Source organism: Periplaneta americana, chromosome 12 (assembly GCF_040183065.1).
Source record: "Periplaneta americana isolate PAMFEO1 chromosome 12, P.americana_PAMFEO1_priV1, whole genome shotgun sequence".
NCBI lineage: Eukaryota > Metazoa > Arthropoda > Insecta > Blattodea > Blattidae > Periplaneta > Periplaneta americana.
The window spans coordinates 170,815,072-170,840,445 of NC_091128.1; the positions used below are offsets into that span (position 1 = coordinate 170,815,072).

General features: G+C 37.8%; 1 protein-coding gene across 1 annotated transcript in view; it reads left to right on the forward strand.

The window, feature by feature from the left end:
• Positions 1 to 23,583, forward strand: part of LOC138711172 (bone morphogenetic protein 2-like) — a 51,434-nt gene extending 27,851 nt beyond the window's left edge. Inside the window, exons 4-5 of the mRNA XM_069842527.1 lie at positions 4,652 to 4,952; positions 12,245 to 23,583. Of these exons, the coding sequence (XP_069698628.1) occupies positions 4,652 to 4,952; positions 12,245 to 12,696 (753 nt within the window). The 3' untranslated portion in view covers positions 12,697 to 23,583. The remainder of the gene's footprint in view (positions 1 to 4,651; positions 4,953 to 12,244) is intronic.
• Positions 23,584 to 25,374: the final 1,791 nt, after the last annotated feature.

Here is a 25,374-nt window from a genome sequence, read left to right on the forward strand (position 1 = left end):
CACACTGAAGAAGCCGTACCACCTGCAGGTTCTGCACAGCCAGAATGACGAGGACTTTGAAGAGTGTGACTTCTTTGTGTTGGAATTTATCAAAGTACGTGTTCTCATCTGACCCATTACCACATGGTGGAGCTCCGAAACAGCATTACACAAGTTTCTGTCGCCTTAAACCGACAATGCTCCAGAATGTTTTTCACGCCACTGCCGACAGACTGGAGGATGTCGCGATGTGAATGATGCACGTGTTAAAATTAATGTATAACGAATATATACCATTACAAACATCACCAGTACAATTACTATTTCAACAAAATCTGTATTTAATTTTTTGAACGCCCCGTATTTCTGAGTTTTAACCATATGAGGATATATTAATTTGTCCTACAGAATTTATCTGTAATATTGACACTTGATATTTTAGGAGAAAAATTCGCTCCGGCGCATGGGATCGAACCCGGGTCCTTGGTTCTACGTACCAAGCGCTCTGACCACTGAGCTACGCCGAATCAAATTCACAGCACAGCACCGGATTGAACCTTCCTCCTTCAATGTTTCCCTTTGTGGCCTGACTCCAAGTTAGGCATATATGTTGACGTGTATCCAATGTCAACTGCCATTATACTAGGAGCGCACTCAGCTGAGTGACTTGTTGGCCGGGAATCCGCAGTTATTATGCACTGCTAGCTGAGAGAATATTATAGATATACAGGGACATCCTTTTAATTTTACTTCAATTTTTATTGTACCTGAGTTTTTGAATGTACTTCACTCCCACTCCTTCTAGTAGCAGACTTCCACACACAACCAAAGCCGCAAAGTCGTCTTACGGTCAAAATAAACAATACAGAGTGAGTGAGTATAGTATGTTTCAGAAATATGATCACATTTTTCAGTGAAGAAAGAGCATTTATTCACTATTGAATCATATTTTTGCACAGGTACTGTGCGTACGTTTAGTTACGTCGCATCCCGGTCTCCCCCATCCGTTTCTGCTGGCCCCTCTGTAAGGCTAGTGGCTGAACTATCTTAGCTCTTTTCTGAAAACATTTGCTGTTAGGAATTGGACTTCTACCTAATATTATACAACTATTTAAAATAATTTAAATAAAAGGGCATCGTTAAGTAAGGAATTGTCACGTGATTTCCCCCCTTTCTAAGACTTTCCTACATAACCACATGGACGGGCAGTAGACAGCATATCTGAGTAAATATATCAATGCGGATCGGGCGGAAGTGAAGACTGAATTGACAGTACGTAACGTACGGTGTTATAGAGTAGGTACAGAATTATTTCAACAGGCGTAGGATTATGGCTCCCCCATGTCGCCTGATTTGAGTGCTCTGCAATATTTCTTTGGGGTTACTGTGAAACAGTTGTGTTTGCTAAACATCCTACAACAATAGAAGAATGAAATAATTACATTCAAGAAACCATACATTCAATTTCAGAAGATATGCTTGAAAACGCTTTTGATAATACGCACAAAAGATTTGAAGCCTGTATCGAAATGAACGACCACCATTTTCAATAATTTATTTAAATATCCATATTTTGATTATTTTTTAAATTTAAATGCACTGTAAATAATGTATGCTAATGTGTGTAGACAGTATACTATACATTGCATAATAAATACGTCCGATTGGATAGTTCAGTTAGTGAGTAAAAACACTTACTGTTAATACTGTACTGTATTTTGATTAAGTAAAAACCCGACGAAAATGATCAAACTCAAATTCGTAACATTTCCTAGTTTACGTAACTGGATGCACTACTTTACTTCCCTCCTATATCTAGTAGTTATTTGTATTGTATTTTACACTAGTGTCGTCAAACTTCGGTCATGTAAGGGGATAGCAAACAGTGTTTCCGATTCTCAATCGTTAATCCAAAGTTATAGTCAGGTTAATATTGAAAATGTTAGTAAAAATAAAATGATGTTCCTGTATTAGCTAGCAGTGCATAATAACTGCGGATTCCCGGCCAACAAGTCACCCAGCTGAGTGCGCTCCTAGTATAATGGCAGTTGACATTGGATACACGTCAACATATATGCCTAACTTGGAGTCAGGCCACAAAGGGAAACATCGAAGGAGGAAGGTTCGATCCGGTGCTGTGGATTGAATTCGGCGTAGCTCAGTGGTCAGAGCGCTTGGTACGTAGAACCAAGAGCCCGGGTTTGATCCCCGGCACCGGAGCGAATTTTTCTCCTAAAATATTAATATGACAGTAAACCGGAACGTAAAAGCAACATGACGCAGTGTACTTTCTAGAAATAAACTGTAGTGCTGCATTTTGTTTCACAAGATGATATATCACTATGCTCGGTCCGAATGATGATATCCGCTGGATCAATTGCCGAAATTTGCTTGCACTTGAATAACATCGCTGTACGTATCTTTATCAGCTGTTTCCACTGCTGTGTTTAAGCAGATTTAGTGTACAGTAATCAGAGGTTGGGTGTGAACTCAAGGTTACTCGTAAATATCAATTTCTAAACTGAAAAAGTATGTACAGAAATACCCAATTTTTACATAAATTTAGTATGTATGTATGTATGTATGTATGTACGTATGTACGTATGTACGTATGTACGTATGTACGTATGTACGTACGTACGTACGTACGTATGTACGTATGTACGTATGTACGTATGTATGTATGTATGTATGTATGTATGTATGTATGTACGTATGTACGTACGTACGTTTGTATGTATGTATGTATGTATGTATGTGTGTATGTACGTATGTATGTACGTATGTACGTATGTACGTATGTACGTATGTATGTATGTATGTACGTATGTACGTATGTACGTATGTACATATGTACGTATGTTCGTATGTATGTATGTATGTATGTATTTATGTATGTATGTACGTATGTATGTACGTATGTATGTACGTATGTATGTATGTATGTATGTATGCACATTGTTCTGCCCAAGAGCAGGTCTTTAACGGCTAACCCAGCATTTCCCATTCTTCCCAATTTCTTGCCTTCCTCTTAATCTCCCCATATAATACTTTAATGCTGTCTATCAACTGATATCTTTTACCCCGAACTCTTGTCCCGTTCACCATTCCTTAAGCATCTAAAATTAACAAATTAGGCCTACATCAAAATATTTTTAAAAATATAAAAAATGAAATAAAATAAATTAATTTAAAAAAAAAACAATCACCGCACTCACACACCTACTGGCACTTATGCCAGAAATCGTGTCATACACAGTATGTAAATATATATTTATTGTTATTTATGTACAATGGCTGGAGAGGGCATCCTGCGCGTATAAGACCCTAAAACGGCCTCTGGCTCAAAGCCAGTAAAGTCAATAAACCAACCACCACATAAATTTAGTAAATTATGAAGAAGTGCTGGGTATTTCAATGGTAAAGTAACTGATACAGATTGCGTGGTCCGAGGTTCAATCCTGAATTTATATATAGGGTAAACTAGGGTCTGTTGGACAGTCGGGCATGTTGGACACTCCGTACTTTAACGTGTTACCACGCCACTTGTGGGCACCACATTCAGCTAGAAGTCAATGGCGGAAGTAGCCCCACTCGTGCCTACTTCCGTCATTGACTTCTAGCTGAATGTGGTGCCCACAAGTGGCGTGGTAACACGTTAAAGTATAGAGTGTCCAACATGCCCGACTGTCCAACAGACCCTAGTTTACCCTATTTATATAATATATTTGTATAAAAATTTAACGGAAATATAATCCTTACATTTATAACATCTTACACGTGCAAGTAATTTGTCAACTGTCTTCCTTAATAATTGTCACTAAATGTCATTTTTATGATCTGTGAATCTTAGCAGTTTCCACATACAGGGTGTAACTAAATTCAGTACCCAACTTCTAGGGATGATAGAAGAGACCAAAACAAAAACGTTTTCTGTTAAATGACCATGGCCCTCAAACTAATTATTGAATGACAAAACCGGAAACTTTACTGTACTGTTAGGAGTAAGGACTGCAGTTGTAACCGTACTAATTTCCTGCAGATCCGCGTGTACCAAGTGCTGTACTGTAAGGAGTAAGGACTACAGTTGTAACCGTACTAATTTCCTGCAGATCCGCGTGTACCAAGTGCTGTACTGTAAGGAGTAAGGACTACAGTTGTGACCGTACTAATTTCCTGCAGATCCGCGTGTACCAAGTGCTGTACTGTAAGGAGTAAGGACTACAGTTGTAACCGTACTAATTTCCTGCAGATCCGCGTGTACCAAGTGCTGTACTGTAAGGAGTAAGGACTACAGTTGTAACCGTACTAATTTCCTGCAGATCCGCGTGTACCAAGTGCTGTACTGTATGGAGTAAGGACTACAGTTGTAACCGTACTAATTTCCTGCAGATCCGCGTGCACCAAGTGCTGTACTGTAAGGAGTAAGGACTACAGTTGTAACCGTACTAATTTCCTGCAGATCCGCGTGTACCAAGTGCTGTACTGTAAGGAGTAAGGACTACAGTTGTAACCGTACTAATTTCCTGCAGATCCGCGTGTACCAAGTGCTGTACTGTAAGGAGTAAGGACTACAGTTGTAACTGTACTAATTTCCTGCAGATCCGCGTGTACCAAGTGCGGTACTGTAAGGAGTAAGGACTACAGTTGTAACCGTACTAATTTCCTGCAGATCCGCGTGTACCAAGTGCTGGACGACCACCAGCTGAGTGTGCCCGATGTGCAGCGCCTGCTCAGCTCGCACATGGTGGGCGCCCACGCGCACGGCTGGGAGGTGTTCAACGTGAAAGAGGCCGTCATGGACTGGGTGACGGGTCGGCGGCCCAACAGGGGGCTGCTCGTCACCTCCAGCAACCTCTTCGAGCAGAGCGTCGACGTGCGGTTCGCTCGTCGTAACGAGCACCACAACAGCAAGCAACCGATCCTCGTGCTCTTCGACGACGAGGCCGCGCCGATCACCGAGCCTCGTTCTGGTAAGTGGCGACTGGTTTGTGAGTTATACTGGGGATGTGCAATTGCAGTTGGTAGAGGGGAGGGTGGTTTACCTCTTTCCACCAGCTGTGACGCTCTGATGTGGTCGTACACTAAACATGGGCTATGTCTGCTGAGTTTCAGTGGTATTCTTTAACAAAATTTAATGCAATTATTCCAATATGAAAGCTGAACATTGTAGATTTAGTGCCGTTTGTACTTCACATTTCTCTTAGTGACTTTTCTGGCAACTCTTATTGTTAACAAGTTGATCTATATTTGGCACAAAATTCTTAGAAGATATACCAAGTGATCGTCGCGTATTCTACTTCGATCAATCAATCAATCAATCAATCAAACTCCTGTAGCTCCTCAAGAGGAACATAGGGCATTCACAAAGTGCCCCCATCGGACCCTATTTGTAGCCAACTTCTTTACTTCGTTCCATGTTTTCCCCTCCCTAGCAATTTCCTCCAAAACTGTCCTCTTCCATGTATTTTTTGGCCTTCCTCTTGTTCTACTCCCCTGGGGGTTCCAATCCAAAGCCATTCTTTCTACTGCTTAATCTTCTTTCCTGATTGTGCGCCCTATGCAATTCCACTTTTGTCTTTTGATTTATATTGTGATTTCTTTCTGATTTGTTATCTTCCATAGTTCTGAGTTTATGATTATATCTGGCCATCTAATTTTTTTAATTCTTCTTAAACATCTATTAACAAATGTATTCTATTCCGATACTGGCTTTTAATGTAATTCATTTTAGAAAAGGTTTGCTAGCAAATGTATGTAGACCCGAAGATTGTCATTACATTTGTTGCAAACATACGCAACCGTGGAAATATATCACAGAGCAATAAATGAAATAGTTCCCAACCTTCTTTCTTAGAATATTTAATTGTAGTAGAATTCCTTAATTCAAATAGTTCCATTTGGAGATTATGGAGATTTATTTGGTCATTCTCTTTGATACAAAAATACAATTCCCATGATTCGTGAAGTAAATGTCTGGACGTCTTTGGATAAGGCATTGGAAATTACAATAACTCACAAGGCCGCCGCCACAGCGAATGAACTAATGTGAATGTCATATTAAGGAACGGACAGCTAGCAAGTCCTTTCCCCTCCAGCCGAAGAGGTGGACATGACTTACATGGACACTAAGGTACTTATAGCATTCATGTTCGCAACGATATGTAACCAAGAACAGATAGGCCGTCACACCCAGCCAGCCAGCCAGACTTTACGAGAGAGAATCGGAATATTTAATTCCAGCAGCTCCTTTTTCGCGCGAAGGGAATCGGTATATTTAGAATTACTGCTTCGAAGGGAATCGGGAAGAAAAATTAACCGAGGGAGTGAATCAAAGAAAAGATGGTTGGTTGGCGAACAATAGATAGGAAATGAATCGGTGTTTCAACATGCAAAAGCTACATTTTCTCTCTTGAATGTCAAGGAACACCTTCAAGCTGTGTTGAAAATAAAGTAATTAATAATAATAATAATAATAATAATAATAATAATAATAATTTCCGGACCAGGGTTCCTTATCTAAAATTGATAATTACATGTGCCCTTCGCCACCATCCCTGAAAGTTTGTAACACCACCTCGGAAACACCCTGTATAACAATTTTCCATCAGTTTGCTTTTTTTTGCATAGAACATCTTGCAATTTGTCGAAGCATTTCGGAAACGCCATGCATTGCAAGATTTCATGTATGATGATTGTGAATGATGATCGACTTTAACACGAGTCTCTAACACTGGAAAACAGAGTTGTCATTTTTGGTTCCTAAGTACTATGTTGGTCAGAAGTCAAGTAAGTTGTATTGGGGCAGTTATTTATTGTGATGCGATCTCCATCAGAAGGTAAGCGATTGTATTTTCTCCAGAATTTAGAGTACGGTTTTAGAACCATTCAGTCTCATATCAAAATTAGGATGAGGGATTTTCCCCAGGTGTAAACTGGCACAACCTGGAGCTGACCTCCATGCTTCCATCATAGATAGGTAGAAACTCTAGCGGCTACGAACACTGCAGATCTTGTATCACGGAAATTCCACTAATTTGTAATCCTCTATGTTGTGGTGACGGAACATGTAGCCCAAGGGTTTGGAAAACCAATGGAGCTAGTGCAAACTCACATTTCACAAAAAGTAGCCTGACAACTGATTAGATGAAACTGATTTTCAACATGTTTGGCTCTGAGCAATTACGATCTCCACTCCGCATCATAAAACATGGGACGTCCGCTCAAATGCGACCATTCTGATCCAGATTGCCGCGTTCAGATGTATCTCATCCGCACACGTAGGCTACGTGACGTGTAGGTTCCACATTTCGTCTCTCGCTCCTGCGATGAAAGTTACGTATGCTGTCCACATTTTAGTGATCTTTGTGACGTTAAAAAGTGTTAAATTTGGAAACAAACTGATTTTATGTCTCAGTACGTGGAAATATACGAAATTAAAGTCCATTACTTAAATAATAAAGAAAGTGTTCAAAATTTTGCACTCTTGTGTGAAGTTTAGCAGATAATCCATAAATGAAGAAACTATATATTTACATAAATCTACGACTATATTTTTTATGCAATACAAAAGAAGAGAAAAAATTACGACACAACTTACGATTATTTAATTTAAGGAAAGGGGAACTATGAAAAATCCCAGGCCCGACTAGAACCAGGAACGCCCCCGTGACAGGCTGATGGTCTGCCCACTCAGTCACCGCAGAAACAAACATACGTCTTCAATCATACATAGTGTTCTGCCCAAGGGCAGGTCTTTCACTGTATACCGAGCTTTCTCCAGTCTTTCCTATTTTCTGCCTTCCTCTTTGTCTCCGCATATGATCCATACATCTTAATGTCGTCTATTAATTGATATCTTCTTCTGCCACGAACTCTTCTCCCGTTCACCATTTCTTCCAGTGAATCCTTCAGTAGGCAGTTTCTTGTTAGCCAGTGACCCAGCCAATTCCTTTTCCTCTTTCTGATCAGTTTCAGCATCATTCTTTATTCATCCACTCTTTCCAACACAGCTTCATTTCTTACTCTGTCTGTCCATTTCACACGCTCCATCCTTCTCTATATCCACATTTCAAATGCTTCTATTGGCTTCTATTCACTTCGTCGTAATGTACATGTTTCTGCCCCATACAATGCTATACCCCATACAAAGCACTTCACTAGTCTCTTTCTTAGTTCTTTCTCCAGAGGTCCGCAGAAGATGCTACTTTTTCTATTAAAAGCTTCCTTTGCCATTGCTATCCTCCTTTTGACTTCCTGGCAGCAGCTCATGTTACTGCTTATAGTACACCCCAAGTATTTGAAGCTGTCCACTTGCTCTACTGCCTCATTTAAAATTTGAAAAATTTACCTTCTTTACTTTTCTTCCTATGAACATGGCCTTCGTCTTGTTGGCATTTATCTTTATATAAGATGGACAGGACATGTAACACGTATGGATGAATCCAGAAATGCATATTAGTGTTTTTTTTTAAGTAGGTTATTTTACGACGCTTTATCAACATCTTAGGTCTGAATGAGATGAAGGTGATAATGCCGGTGAAATGAGTCCGGGGTCCAGCACCGAAAGTTACCCAGCATTTGCTCATATTGGGTTGAGGGAAAACCCCGGAAAAAACTTCAACCAGGTAACTTGCCCCGACCGGGAATCGAACCCGGGCCACCTGGTTTCGCAGACAGACGCGCTGACCGTTACCCCACAGGTGGATATTAGTGTTAACTGGAAGACCTGAGGGGAAAAGACCTTTGGGGAGGCCGAGACGTAGATGAGAGGATAATGTTAAAATAGATTTAAGGGAGGTGGAATATGATGGGATTAATCTTGCTCAGGCGGATGGCGGACTTATGTGAGGGCAAATATGAACCTTCGGGTTCTCTGAAAGCCATTTGTAAGTAAGTAAGAAAACGCGAAATGTGAGTAAGAGATGCATGAAGAAGTATATGCAGGTTTTGTCATAGATGTGACTGATTTATGATAGTAAATTTGTCGCGAATTTTCGCGAAAATTGGCTGTTTCTGCCAAAAAAAATCATCATTTATGCAATAAAAACGGAGAAACATAATTGTTTAATGTTCGAAAAAATGTATTAGTTTTGAAGTTATTAGCTAAAAAAGAAGAGGAAAACATTATTTGGTAAGGTATGGTAATTTGGAATTATGTCATTCTCTTTAATGGCCTTGATGACTTGGTTTTCCTAATCCTTTAAAAATATCATTTATTTTATAAACATATTAGTTCTGAAGTTATTAGCTGCAAAAGTATTGCATAGTATGGCATTATAAATGGCTTACATGATCCCTGATGACTTGATTTTCCTAATCCTTTTGTAGGCAAGGTTACCTGAAGTTACCAGATCAGCAACGGTTAACACATTTCAGATGAGGTGGGGGTAAAGTAAAAATAATGTAAGGATGACATTAAATGTGATATTTTATTGTTTTATATGTGCCTAGAATTTTCTTTTTGAATGTCATTTTTGTATCACAGTTAAGTAATATTACGGCTGATTTACAACGGGTGCAATTGTTGTTATTATTATTATTATTATTATTATTATTATTATTATTATTATTATTATTATATCATCATCATCATCATCATCATCATCATCATCATCAGCTTTATTCTGCAATGAATGTTTCAAATTCAATGTCGTGTATAAGTTATTATTAATTAAGACTCTCTATTTCATTACATGGCGAAAAAAATCACGAAATTACTGTCACATTCTTAACCTGAGTACGATATTTTATTTACTTTTCAAGACAAATTTAAAAAATAATCACAAAAAACCTTAGCCTGATTACAGTTTTGTGTCTAGTATTGTGGGAATGGAAAATCAATCTATAGATGCCAGTCAGCACCAATGTTTAATAATGCACTAGGTATGTTATACCTACATTGCAAAAATAATTTCAGTGGTATGGATGCTCAAGTGAGCACTTTTTCTCATTAAATTCTGCTTACCCGAAATTTGAAATGCTGGTACCACTAATAGTGTACTACTATAGGGTGTGTAGTTCTAATTGCGTACAATATGAACATTTACACTTGTTGCAAGCATGGGAGAAAGTAATGTTAGAAAAACTAAAGGTAGGCGCTAACTTACCGGAACGGATTCGTTCGGCTTGTTCGAATTTCTATTCTTTGCACTATTTTAAATCGAGCATCGCCCACTTGGCTGTATCGCTTCTGTCCGCATAACCGAAATCGTCTAGAATTCTGGCCAGAGAAATCGAGACGTATTTCTGTACTCGTCAAAATCGAAATAAAGAACGTCATGACAATATATCAATTTCAAGGCCTTCAATCGCGGTAATATTGAAGGCCTGAATGAAATTAATTATGCGAAGCTTATCTTGTTATATTTTCTTTCAAAGCTAATACAATTAAAAATTCATCCTCTCAGAGCTACCCATTTTACATCCAAGGTTAATCCAGAACACTACAAGAAAGTAATCAAAGACGTAAACGACATTTCACACAAGTTGAGAGGATGCGAAGGCATTTCTTTCCCCTTCTACTTGCCCCGAGTCCGTCAGTAACAGACCGGTAGCTGTTACCTCTTATAGCTGCACCCCCCCCCCCCAAGCTGTACACACTAGCAAATGAAATATTAAATAAAGTACATGAGTGCATATATAAAATACAGTGTCACAGATGTTTGAAAATTACATGTTAGAGTATATTTTTGTGTAGTTCTTACAATATTTTCAACTAATAATATTATCCAGTTTTGAATCTTGCGTACACCACTTTTAACACTTGAATATAATTAATTGATGAACTAGTGGACTTACTCGTGTTAAATATGTAATATTCGTCCGGCTTACAGCTGTTTCAGTGCATCACGCACCATCATCAGAGCCTACTAGATCGCGGCGTCATCTCGAACTTCTCTGCCTGTTAGGAGGGTGTGTTTTATTGTTGGAATGTGTTGGATTGTGGAGTCGAATAGTGTGTGTGTACTGAAATTGATCTGTGTGTTGAGGATTTGATCAGGGTGTTGAGGATTTGAACCCGAAGGTCCATATTTGCCCTCACATAAGTCCGCCATCCGCCTGAGCAAGATTAATCCCATCATATCCCACCTCCCTTAAATCTATTTTAACATTATTCTCTCATCTACATCTACATACGCCGATCACATAACCAATGCCAACCATACATACAATAACATAAATACGGACATGGAAATCCTACACATACAACCCAAGAACCAAAAACTCAACACACTAGAACAATACGAAATATACAAACACACTAAAACACACCCTGATCAAATCCTCAACACACAGATCAATTTCAGTACACACACACTATTCGACTCCACAATCCAACACATTCCAACAATAAAACACACCCTCCTAACAGGCAGAGAAGTTCGAGATGACGCCGCGATCTAGTAGGCTCTGATGATGGTGCGTGATGCACTGAAACAGCTGTAAGCCGGACGAATATTACATATTTAACACGAGTAAGTCCACTAGTTCATCAATTAATAATAATATTAATTACATTTAGGAATGTCAGTTTGTATTATAAAGTCAGGGGGAGCGACACGGTGCAGATTGTCCCATTGTGTATTATGTGGAGTAGCCACTAGCGGTGGAGAAAACATTTATCTTCTACTTTTAGTAGCTTTGCAATGTGCCAGTTGATATAAACTGCAATAAAATTCAATATAAACGCTTAGTACGGACTTTCGAAATATAGAGTACCGGTAAACACTTTCAGAAATAAAATTTGTCACTATGTAGGAAGTAAATTACTCGAACGTTTGTAAGATGGACAGTAGCATCTTCCCCTTTACTGATGGTAGGGAGTGTGAGTAGAGGGGGAAAGCGTATCAACCAAACTGAAATGGGGTTTAGTTGAAGTAATGTTCTCACTCTATCCGTAACTAACAATGCTATTGGATTATCAATTCGGAAATGCAGACAAGTGAGCAATACTATATATAATAAAGATCCAAACGCATCGAACGAATGCAAGTGAGCGCCTACCTTTACAGTCCTTATCTCATAATGCTACGCTGCAGATTCCTCATTTCGCATTATCTTCCTCTCGAGTTGTCCACAGAATGACATTTCCCTGGTTGTACGTCAGAGTCGTTCGCGAGGGAGGGAGGGAGGGAAGGAGTGACGTGTCATCAGGCCGTGCATGTCACGGAGCAGATAAATCCTGTACAACCTGATGCTAATGGCAAAAAACAGTAATTTAAGATTAATAGCTATTGGATGTCTCTTATGTCCACAAAATCAGAGAACCCGGATTACTACAAGTACCAAAACGATCCCGCTAACGAGCTCGACGACTCGCCTGCACGGCGGAGGCGGTCCCTGGCCGGTGACGCCCCCAGCCTCAACGTCTCGACTCTGGGGAACTCATCCGGGGACGGGGAGTGCTCCAGGGCGGAGCTGTTCGTGGACTTCGAACAGATCGGCTGGACCTCGTGGATCATCGCCCCCAAGGGCTACTCGGCGTACTACTGCAGGGGTCACTGTAACTTCCCTCTGGGGCAGAGCCAGCGGCCCACCAACCACGCCACGGTGCAGAGCATCGTGCACGAGCTGAACCTGGCGCCAGACGTGGGCAAGCCGTGCTGCGTGCCCACCAGCCTGCTCAACGTCCCGCTGCTCTTCCAGGACGACAACGACAACGTGGTGCTGCGCATTTACGAGGACATGGTGGCCGACAGCTGCGGCTGTCAGTAGCGCTCAGAGCGAGTCCGAGGGCAGTCAAACATCTTGATAGCTCCTCTGTTCTCTATCCAAAATAGTTCTGCCCAATGTCAGTAAATACACGTGTTCAGTTAAAATGGACTGGTTGTTGACAGAACTCAACATTCTTTTGTCAAACGCGTGACAGTATACAGTTCTCGTGAAATTAACTTGAATAATTCCAGTCTTAAATCATATCCTTCTTGAGCTTTCAAGTAGTAGGAGTGTCCTCCAGATTGGTTGCTAGCCATTCGCGGGGTATGTAGCGCACCAGCGCCAGGAGTGAGCGAGTCCGAGGGCAGTCAAGCATCTTGATAGCTCCTCTATTCTCTATCCAAAATAGTTCTGCCCAATGTCAATAAATACACGTGTTCAGTTAAAATGGACTGGTTGTTGACAGAACTCAACATTCTTTTGTCAAACGCGTGACAGTATACAGTTCTCGTGAAATTAACTTGAATAATTCCAGTCTTAAATCATATCCTTCTTGAGCTTTCAAGTAGTAAGAGTGTCCTCCAGATTGGTTGCTAGCCATTCGCGGGGTAGGTTTATTAATGGGACTGCTACCATTACGCACCTAGATCAATGTCTGGTACAGCATTTCCTCTGTAAATGGTGTAGGCCTATACTACTGTGACTTCCTCGCGAGAGTCTCGTTTGTTCTCAGCAAGATGGACCACAATACGGAAAGATAGCTATTCCTGTGAATATTATTCCTTATTCTTCTTCATCATTATCATTATGAACAGGGATTCAGAATTGGGAGAGAGAGAGGGGTGGAAGCATGGGGAAAGTATCGGTTTCCCTTCCACAGTTCACCGGCGTTGAATGACGTCTCTGTGACTCGTCAGCAACAATGTAGCACTATACACTGAATACAAATCACTTCTACCATGTCAATGACGCATGGCGTTAAAGGAACGGATGAGTGACGTATTCAGGCTTGTGACGTCTACCACAATTGTCGCCCAGTTCCGCATGCCTGATTATCAACGATTTCAGATTAGGTCCACTAGGTCCTGTTTCGTAAATGCTCTTGATCACTTCACCTATTTCCTGGTTTTCCCAAAACTTTTCGCCCTTCGTATACCAACCAATGAGAGAAGAAGAAATAGTTCGGGTAACTAAGAACAGGGGTTTTATGGTGCTACGTGTATCCTCACAGAAGGTCTTTAGTTTGCCGCTTTGTGGCGGAGTGTGTTAGCTGTGTTCTGTTGGTAATGATTGGAAGAAACTGGTTATAAGTGTTGTCAATCTGATAATTTTAAACATATATATCATGAATGCCCGTTATTTACAGAATTTGTCAGTTTTATAACATTGATAATATCATTTCACTATTACATCATCTTTTTGTATAGCCGATTTACAATTATTTCAGACGGAGACAAAGTAGCCGTATCAGCCACATTTGTTCGCTTGGTCAGTAATTAGATATTGGCAATCTTGTTACCTTTCAATGTAACACAGGCACAAGCCGTTGTTGTGAACAGATCAGGTAGCAGAGGGAATGTTTTTTTTTTCAAGGTTTTCAGTGTAATGTTCAATCTTTACATTCATATGCATAATTGTGTTAAATCAAAAATCATAATTATATGATATACATATTGTTGTAAATAGTTCATTCAGACTGATAAATCATTATTTGCTCCTTCGGGAAGCAATACGAAAATACTGCTAATAATAATATTGTTCGTTTAACGGATACATGTAATACCGATCGGACTGTGTAACTGAGATGTAGCCATCGGCGTAGCTCAGGCAGTAACGTGTTTTTCTGCTGATACGGAGTTATGCGGGTTCGATTCCCACTTGGGCTGATTACCTTTTGGATTTCTTTAGAAGTTTTTCAAACCTTACAGCAAATTTCATGTAATCTATGGCGAATACTCGGCTTCATTGCGCTAAATACCATCTCGCTATCATCAATTGCACCGACGCTATATAATCCAATAATTTACACAGCGTCGTTAAATAAGCAAGTACAAAGCATTAGATGTACTGCCGATTTTTCCGCCATTACAGTACCTGCAACATTCGCTTATAAATTTCAATAGTTTCTCGAAATTATACACTGAGCTTGAGGTCTCCTTATGATATTTTCTATGACTAAGAACACCTTCAAGATACGAGTAACAGGACGTAGTGGACTTAATTCGGAATCGTTTATGATGAGGTTGAAATTACATAAATAAGAAATGAAATAAAGCCTTTGTATCAGATATAGTGCAGCCTGATGACAGCGCAAGGTTTCGGTTAGAAGTTATAAATTCAAATGTCCTGCCATAGGTGTGTAGGTGAGGGAGAAAGACTTCCCTCGCCTGTCGGGGAATTAACTGACTGCAACGGAGAAGCGACACACCTCAAGCGCTGTGATTTTTAGGATCCAGGTTTCGTTGGTCTTAATTAGCTGTCGCACTATTAAGAAGATGGCGACTTGCGTAAACGAATCTTCGGTTAAAGGAGCGCAAAAGACCAGTTTCAAAACTAAGATAAGTACATATTGTGTACGAGCTATTCCATCTCAAATCGACCGAAATATAGAGAAAATTGATCTTACAATTTCTAAATACAATAAAACTTTTTTTGTACGTAGAGAACTGTGATACAATGCTTTGTGCAAAGTTTGAGGCATCAGAACTTCATAGTGTTTAAATTTAAAATATTTAAATTTATCGTATTTTCATAAAATTTGCAACTTTAAACTATTGTAGCTCCGAAACCCTTTCACCCAATGATGAAAATCATGGTTTATTTTGATGCTGAGAAATTAAAGTTTATATTGACATATAAACAGATTTTCTTGCTGTTTTATGGAAATGGAGAAATTTAGATTTTTCCTCATTAAGACGCTTTTGCCAAGGAAAAAATATTTTAAAAATATATAGTTAGATTCCGCATTGAAAGTACAAATAAACACATACTTTTTATTGGTCCACCGTTGATAAGAAAGTATTGAAAATATCAAATAAAGAAAATAAATAGTACGCGCGTGAACTAACCAGCTGACTGTGAGGCGGGAGCTAGCCGAGGGAAGCAAGGCCAGGAGACATAAACACGTGATGTTTCGTCTAGTAGCGCATAGCTGGGCTAGCTTTATCACAGGTTTTCATAAACACAGGAGTAAAATGACGCTTATCTTCATCTCTCGGCCAGTGCGAGCGGTACTGCGCCGTTCAAGTCTAGGCGTATGAAAATAATTTATTTAATACCCTCGAAACTTATTGCCGTGACTCTAAGCAAATAATGCCGAATCCCTCTTAATAATGCAAGGTCTTTTTCTCAATATTTTTTTTACATTTTTACAAATGGGCAAAAAGCCTAAAAGTAAGTAAAATCAGATTATCTGTCTCTCTGTATACAATGAAAATAAGGATTACTTCTTAACATAACCTACCAAATGTCAGCTTCAAAATGAGCTCTCGTTCAATGTTCTGCGGTAAATGGTTCCAGAGTTCTGAGAGCTGAAAGAGGCTTGTTTTTATAAAATACGCTAAATTTGTCGCTCAATAATATGAAAACCGTTTGACTTTCGATAATATATTTTTGAAAATGCACTCTCCTCAGCACCTTGTATAAATAGGGAAAAAATTAGAGTATAAAAAAATGCGAGGTTTTTTACTGATCGATTTCATATGGAATAGCCAGTGCGTGTTTCACCACTGTGTTAGCGAACATGTGGTAAATGTCGCTCGTTTCAATCGGCCGGTAGCTACTGTAGGTGGATTTAAGTAACTCGCTTAACTATTAACTACCGAAATAACGCTGTATAAAGAGCTGAACAAAGTTTCCCTATTCCCTATTTCCCGCTAGCAGTAAGTGAATCCAAAGAAGCTACACGTATTGCGCCAAATTTGTGTACAAATTATTCACTTTTTAAAAATTTAAACATAAATAGGTGGCCAAACTTCGAAGAAAACGAATATACGCAATACTGATGTTAAAATTTTACGTTATAATTTTGTTAGGACGATACACGAAATTCAACGTCACTTCTTAATTTCATGGCAACCTAGCGTAAAATACTTACACGCAGCGGCTAAGCGGGCAGGGGGTATTTGAAGACGCTTTCGTTATACGTAATTACCACATCGCTGATACTCAGCGCACTTCGAACTGACTGATCAAGGTCACGTACAAACGTACAAACCACGCACGAGTGACTGAACTGAACTGTGAACTGGAGCACTGGTAATCCCGGCTGTCCCAGCTGATTTCAGTTGAGGAGAATGGTCCAGGATTGGGGGTGAACATACGTGGCAAATGCAGTTCATTGCTTGACCTTGATCTGTCAGGTCGAATTGTACTGCTGATTGAAACAGATTGGCTCTCGAGATCACGTGATTGTACATGAGCAGGAATCTTCTAAGTCGAGTTATCTTCGTACCTGATGGCCAATATTGTTTCAAAACGTCGGAGATATCAAATCTCGACACAGGATTCAAAATTCAAAATTCTTCTTCACGAATCAATGAACGTAAAATTCTGAATTCTCGTATATATTTCACTCGTCTGATTCGGAAAAATCTTATCGTTATGAAGTATGCAGTGATGTCACAGCAATAAAGTCTTCTTCCGAGTCACGTGACATTTCTTAATTCTTTTCACGTTTTGCTAACAGTATAATCAGTAAAGTGGAGTTGGTTTTAGCTTTAAAATACAGAGAGAGCCACTGAAGTGCGAACCAGCTATTGTTGTCGAATGAGGATGAAGTCTCCAATAGACTGAGATATGTAGAGCCAAGAACCTTGGTCTGCAGTATTTTTTCTGAACCAAAGGCTTTAGTTTCCAAAGCAAAATCTACAACTTGCTATAGTAATAACTCCATGACTTGAGTCAAGAAATGTCCAATAAGTCAATAATTTCATTCTCTATCATTAAAGAGTTTTAAAACCAAGTTGGGTCCGATAAGCTGTGCAATAATATTCAAAATTTATTGTTACAACCGTCAAACTTATCAGTATACAATTGTGATTGACATGTACAAATAGCATCTGTGTTCAATCACATCATTTTGTACACCGATAAGTTTGACGATTGTAACAATAAATTTTGAATATTAATGAGTTTAACAGTAATAGATTGTGTGTGTTTAAGGTAGGCAGTGGATTTTGACTCCAGCCATTCTATGTGCGGATATCGTGAGAGGCACCCGTACAGATGTTTAATACTCTATACTAATAATAAATCTGTAGCCGAAATTTTTCTGGTAATTTTCGATTTTCCAAAAATAATTGGTCCTAACATATATAATTAACCACCCTGAAACAGAAAATCGATTTTTTGAAATTTTTGTTTGTATGTCTGTCTGTCTGTCTGTCTGGATGTTTGTTACATTTTCACGCGATAATGGCTGAACCGATTTATATGAAAATTGGAATATAAATTAAGTTCGCTGTAACTTAGATTTCAGGCTATATGGCATTCAAAATACGTTAATTAAAAGGGGGGTTATAAATAAATCGACATATCTCGCTTATTATTGATTTTTGTGAAATATGTTACATAACAAAAGTTTCTTTAAAAATGATTTCCGATAAGTTTTATTCCTTGCAAAATTTTGATAGGACTGATATTTAAAGAGATAAGTGAGTTTTAAAATTAAAATACAATGCCATCTGAGGCGGTGTAATGAAATGAAAACAACTGACTACTCTATAAGGGGCCTTGGACAACAATCGAAAGCTATGAAACATAGCCTACACAGAATGTTTCTGTGTTGTATGAAGTAATATCGAAAGCTAAATTAACCGATTTGTATAATTAATTATTATTTCACCATTGGAAAGTGTAGTTTCTCTAGATGGACATAATGCTATAATGTTATTACAGTAACTTCTGAGTGCTCTCTGGTCCAAAATGATCGCATTTTAATTATTTAAATACAATTTAAATTAAGTAACATATTAAACGATTTATCCTTCTATCAAACACGAATGTTCCCTGGTTAAAATGTCCTATTTTAATTACGTAATTACTTTATATTTATTTCTAACAGGTGCAGCGGAGCGCACGGGTACGGCTAGTTTAGAAATAAAAAGAATTAAAAGTTACTTACTTACCAATTTTATGAAAGGAGGTGCTGAAATTGAGTTCCTTCGTTGTCCACACATTTATCACACATTTAAGTAAGTAGACTATTGGTCATTCGCTGTAGTCCTGGTTGAGAAATGGTAGCAATAACCTGACGGTCAAGGTGTGTGGGTTTGTCTTGCATACGACAACTTTTAATTTACTCTAGACATAAAAATCGCAGAGAGTTAGGTCGGGGGACTGAGGGGGCCACAACTTCCTACTAACAACTCTGTCCTAGTTGAGCACTCTTTTAAACAGTATCATCGAAACGGGTTGTGTGATATGTGGCAGAGCCCTACTGAAAAATAGAAAATTACACTTTCTGTCGATTAGTTCTCTAAAAATGAGTGAAGAGGGGAAATCTTATTCACTTGTGTGTGGCCATGATCTTTTCCTCATTAAAAAATTCGTCCTGTGATTTTATCACAGCTCATGGCGCACCATACACCAATTTTTTCATTAAACGGGGACACTTCATGAAGAATAATTTTAGGTTTTTAAGACTACAAGTCCACACCTGTGGAGTAACGGTTAGCGCGTCTGGCCGCGAAACCAGGTGGCTCGGGTTCGGTTCTAGGTCGGGGCAAGTTACTGGTTGAGGTTTTTCCGGGGTTTTCCCTCAACCCAATATGAGCAAATGCTGGGTAACTTTCGGTGCTGGACCCCGGACTCATTTCACCGGCATTACCACCTTCATTTCATTCAGACGCTAAATAACCTAAGCTGTTGATAAAGCGTCGTAAAATAACCTACAATAAAAAAATAAGACTGCAAATAACGTTATAAATATAGTTCAGAATCCACTCACAAGCTGTGTGTCTAGGTACAGGATCATCCCGTTGAAGTTCATGTGCCACAGTTATTTTATGGGGCTTTAATTTCAACAATTTTATAACTCTTGACACAGAGCCATAAGAAATCCCTTTATTGTGAGAGGCGCCGAATAAGTTCTGTAGGAGGATTTTGCAAGTGATGACAAATATCGTCTGATATTTCTTCGGTGGGAATCCTACACTGTCTGTTAGCCAGCATTTTCAAACGAGATCTACAGCGAGTGATGGATAGTTTCTTAAAGAGTTGCCAAAAATGTATCGACAACAAAGGCGGTTACTTTCAGCACCTCCTTTCATAAAATTGGTACATAAATAACTTTGAACTACCGGTACTTATATTTCATAGATTTTGAAGGAAAGTGCCCGCAGATATCAATAATATCCGCGCTCGACGATAACACAAATCCTGCACCTCAATGGCTCGCCTTGTATAAGTTATGGAGTTATATACAATTTTTCTCTCAAAGAACCACTTTTCGAAAGAAAATAAAGTCCATACAATTTTTCCCGACATGGGAATTTATCTAGTAATATTACAACACCTTGTAAAAATATAGAGATCAGTTTCAGATATCTTACATTTCTGAATTATAGCCGTCACGATGGTCTAGCGGCTAGATCGCTGGACTCATAATCCTGGGTGGATCTAAGTTCGATCCCCGGCTTCTAACTTGTGTAGGGCAAGTCCAGATAACACAGGGCTTTTCTCCGGGAGTTCCGGTTTCTCGTGACATCCAAACAAAAATCATCATCATCATCATCATCATCATCATCATCTCATCGTAGACAAGCCTGCTATGGAGCACCCTGGACAACGACTCTGTCGGTAAATTGGTGTACAGAACTGGCTTCATATGGGTGAATTACGAAAAATCAAGTGCCACCATTAGTAAAACAAAAAAATTTGTGAACTGAATACTACCGCTATATAAAATGGCGACGGATAATATCGATACTCAATCATAATTAGAATGCAGGACCTTGACTTCTATCCAGCACTAAGATTTGGCTTGCGATTTCATTAAACTGCGCCAAGATCCCCAGTTGCAGTAATGACAGACTGCAGAGGTCCCTCGTTGCTTGTTGACTTACACACAAAAGAGTTAGTGCACCAACCCCGCTAGTGGAGAGGAGGAACTAAGATATTTTCAGAGCTGGAGTTGGGAAGAACGCATATCATATTTCACACAGCTATTCTCGCCAACTGTGTACCTATGCACGGTGTACGACTTCGAAATGCTTCGTGTGAATAGTGGGCTAAGCTGAATGCAGAATTTGTTACGCAGGAAGTTGAACAATCTTTATAAGGCTCATTCACAATGAAAATTAAACATAACGTAAGCGTTAACTTAAAAATGTAAACGTTACGGTAAAATCAAGAACATTCACGATGGGAACATAAACATAACCGCAAAGATACTTGGTAACCATGGAAACATAACAACGACGCCATTTCCTCATGTTCTGTCGTATACTTCAGCGCTCCACGATTGTGTTCTGTTTGCAAATCACGTAAGCATAAGCATAAAAGTTTGGAGTTTGCAAACTTTCATGTTAACGTCTAACGGCAATGTTAATGTCAGTGTTTATGTGAATCATTGTGAATGATCCCATTTGATAACCCGGCCGCAAACTTCTGTGTTTATGTTACGGTTATGTTTAATTTTCATTGTGAATGGACCTATACTCTCGCTATGTTTATAATTGGAGGAATATGTCGAAATTTCGAAATCTGCACGACTTCGTAGGTCGTTGGAGGTGATGGTTGGCGAGTGCTTTTGCAAGAGACCTTGGTCTTCGATCTCAGATTATTAATGTTATGTAGTATATAATATTATTTTGCATGTGACGCATACTGTATTCATAATATTTAGACATTGTTAAGATATGTATCTCCATGTATTTGGATTGGATCTCTGGTGGCAATGGCCTTATGACTAGGAGCTATAAACTTCACTGCAGAAATAATTAGATGGTTCTATAATTATGACCACGTTTGTATTGGTCTATAAATGTACAAAGTGTTGGCTGATTTATATTACAAAAACGTGATCTGCGCGGCAGAATAATTACCTCCATCAACTAACTTTTCCCGTCTGGTTATTTTGGTACAACAGATAATAGCAACACTGTGATTTTATAAACGCGATTTTAACATTCCTTGGGGCAGTGTCATTTTTTTCTATCTGATAAGTGTGTTGTACATGTACATATTTTTTGCTGAAGTGTGTTATAGTTGTGGATGCTGATAAATTGTATCCAGTAGCAACTTACGGTAGCCAGAGAACGTGCCAATTCTAGAATTAAGTACAGGACGGTCCATAAGCATATATCCTTCTTTTAAGAGTTTCAGCGTTGCCTTCAAGTACGAAGTCTGATATTGCTGTATAGATAAGTGTAAACTCTCACTCGAAAGAGTTATAAAAAGGGAACAAAGCTAGTGTCGAATTGCTCGCAATGTTCGACGGCAGTTTAAAATGTGCCTTCAAAGGGGAGCGTCATGAAAGTAAATTCCGATTGGAACAGGGCGTTAAAATTATTAAAAATTATCTAGTTTTTATGTGTTTACATTAACAATTTTATTCTAAATTTTTGAACACATGACTTAAGCATATTCCGCAATTTTAAAAGTCTCTTTCATCTTAAATGAAACTTACGTAAGATATTATGCATTGCAAGTTGTTTCTAGAAATATATTTGTATGAAAACTACTTTTTTTTTAAGTTAGATCACTTTTGTCAGGAAATATAACTATTTCTCAAATTTCCACTTTAAAAATCAGCTCATTACAATTGAAGCGATACATCGTGAAAGTAACACTATTGACAATTGATGTACTTATGAAATGGTACATATGAATAGATACCCGAAATGAGCATATGTTCGTGCTCGGGTACAGTCCGGTAGAGTATACATAAATTTTACAGAGATCAATAAATATAATGTTGATGATAGAAATAACAATAACAATAATAATAATAATAATAATAATAATAATAATAATAATAATAATAATAATAATAACCGTGACGGAGATAATACAAATTAATTAATTAATAATAATAATAATAATAAAGCAAAATATTAACAATAATAAAATAAATACTAAGACTGATAATAGTACATTATTCAACGAGCCTATAATGGTAGTAATGAAGACGCGAGTATGTTTATGAAGCGAGCGCAAGCGAGTTTCATAATTTTCATACGAGCATCTTAATTACCATTATAGTCAAGTTTCATACGACTTTTTATGCTCGACCATATTGATTTTTTCCGGCAATTGGTGAAATGAATTTGCGAGGATGTGCTTTGTGAAAGGCTGGAAGATGACGGTGAATTGATGTTAATTTGTGTGTTGTTTTTTTCCACTGAGTTTAATATTGTCTAATCTCGCGCTAGTTGTCTTTCGATTGCATATCCGAGAATAATCGATACTTGCGCTTTCATATTGCTACAATGGTATTTTCTGATTGGTGGAACACCTGAACTTTAATGAATAGGTGTACTTTAATGAGGTCCATTAAAGGGCTGCTACCAGGTGTATAATTACTACATTTCGGCATGGTCGAGCGTAAAATAAAATATAAAGCCACTTAGCAAGAGTTAACACAACTTAAATAATCATATAATAACCAGAAAAATAAATAACGAAACTCGAAAATCAACAAAAAAGTTCGTCGTATTGCAGAAGACAGCAAAATCTAAAGATCTCATTCTTCGAAATTAAAAGTATATATACATATATAGTTATTCCAAAATTATGACTAGATCTCATCATTGTATGACGTCAGAAACACGCATTTCGTTGTTTCGTTCATGGAGTTTTAAGTCTCTTCGTTCAATATTTTCAGAGATATTTGCACGTAACTTACGTATTTTGTACCTATATTAAAATTTCCAATTTGACTAATTTTATTTCATGCATGCTCTAAAAGCATACTATATTATATATATATATATATATATATATATATATATATATATATATATATATATATTGTGCTTTGTAAATGTCAATCCCAAGTTCGGTAGGATTTTTTTAAATATCTGAGATAGAATTATTTATAAAAAAAATTACAGACATTTTGATAGCCGGATTGCCTTAGTTCGTACCACAATATTGAAAATATTGTCAGCTGCTACGCATTCAATGTTCATGACCGCTGATGTCGCCAATGTCGTTGTATACAAGATATCGTTGCCGATTACGGAGCGCTGAACATTGAGGGAATCAAAGCATTCGTGGAGAGGATGGTGAACTGTGCTAGTTCGTGGAATCAACACCGGTCAATTTACAACGGACTGGTAGTACTTCTCCACAAACTGATCTCCTAAACTGGGAAATTTATCATAGTTCAACACGAGATGTATCTAATTGAAGCAGTCTGTCCTTCGTATTCTGGCCCAAATGAAGGATGAGTCCATTCACTGCTAACAACCCTAATGACAGGATGCAAAAACTTGTTCCTTGGCGTAACAAATACGTCAATACACAGGACTAATATATATGAAAACAGTTGGCAGTAACTGTAGTCTCGTGACATTAAAGCAGTGTTAAAAATGTTGTAAATTTATTCTTAGGCCATAATCAATCTGGATTTGCTTTCTGGATGCTCCTCGTACCAATTACAAGAACAAAGCAAATGCATTACATCTGATTAAATTCTTGGGAAGAGAAATATAATGGAAAAACAAGTAATTTATAACACCTTGGTACGTACTCTTGCTATGGGAAAATAAGCAGTAACTATACCGTTACCTACAAGCTGCACTACTCTGAAATACTGGATCTTTGGGAAATTTCTTTTTAAGCAGAAAGCACCTCGTGTATTTTCAGATGCACTGTTTAATCAATTAATAAATATATTGAACTGTGTGCCAATAAAATGAATGAGAATACAAAATCATTTAAAGTAATTAAACTGTCTCATTTCGTGACAAACTAATCAAAGAATGTAGTGCAACTTAGAAGGCAACTTTCCAAAACTTCAGGTCGAAGACCGCTTAAAGTTAGTAGTACTGCAGAGATAAAGTAGCTTAATAGAATACGTAGATGCTAATATAACTTGCGAGCTATAAAAATAAATTCGTAATATAGTGTGATATATACAGACGTGGACAAATTATTAACAAAATTGACGATTTTTATGATAATTCTGTTTACAAAATTTGATTTTTCAATTTAGACTACAGTTAACAATTTTGCATATTTCTATCATTACAGTAGACAGAAATATGCAAAAATGTCAACTGTAGTTTAAATTAAAGAGTTAAATATTGTAAAAATATATAATAAAAATCTTCAATTTTTATTAATAATTTGTAAATTAGCAAAAATATCAACTACAGTCTAAATTGAAGAGTCAAATTTTGTAAAACTATAAAATAAAAATCTTCAGTTTTGCTAATAATTTTGAAATATCCAAAATGTCAACTGTATTCCAAATTGAAGAATCGAATTTTGTAAAAATATGTAATAAAAACCTTCAGTTTTGCTAATAATTTGTAAATATGCAAAAATGTCAACTGTAGTTTAAATTAAAGAGTTAAATATTGTAAAAATATATAATAAAAATCTTCAATTTTTATTAATAATTTGTAAATTAGCAAAAATATCAACTACAGTCTAAATTGAAGAGTCAAATTTTGTAAAACTATAAAATAAAAATCTTCAGTTTTGCTAATAATTTTGAAATATCCAAAATGTCAACTGTATTCCAAATTGAAGAATCGAATTTTGTAAAAATATGTAATAAAAACC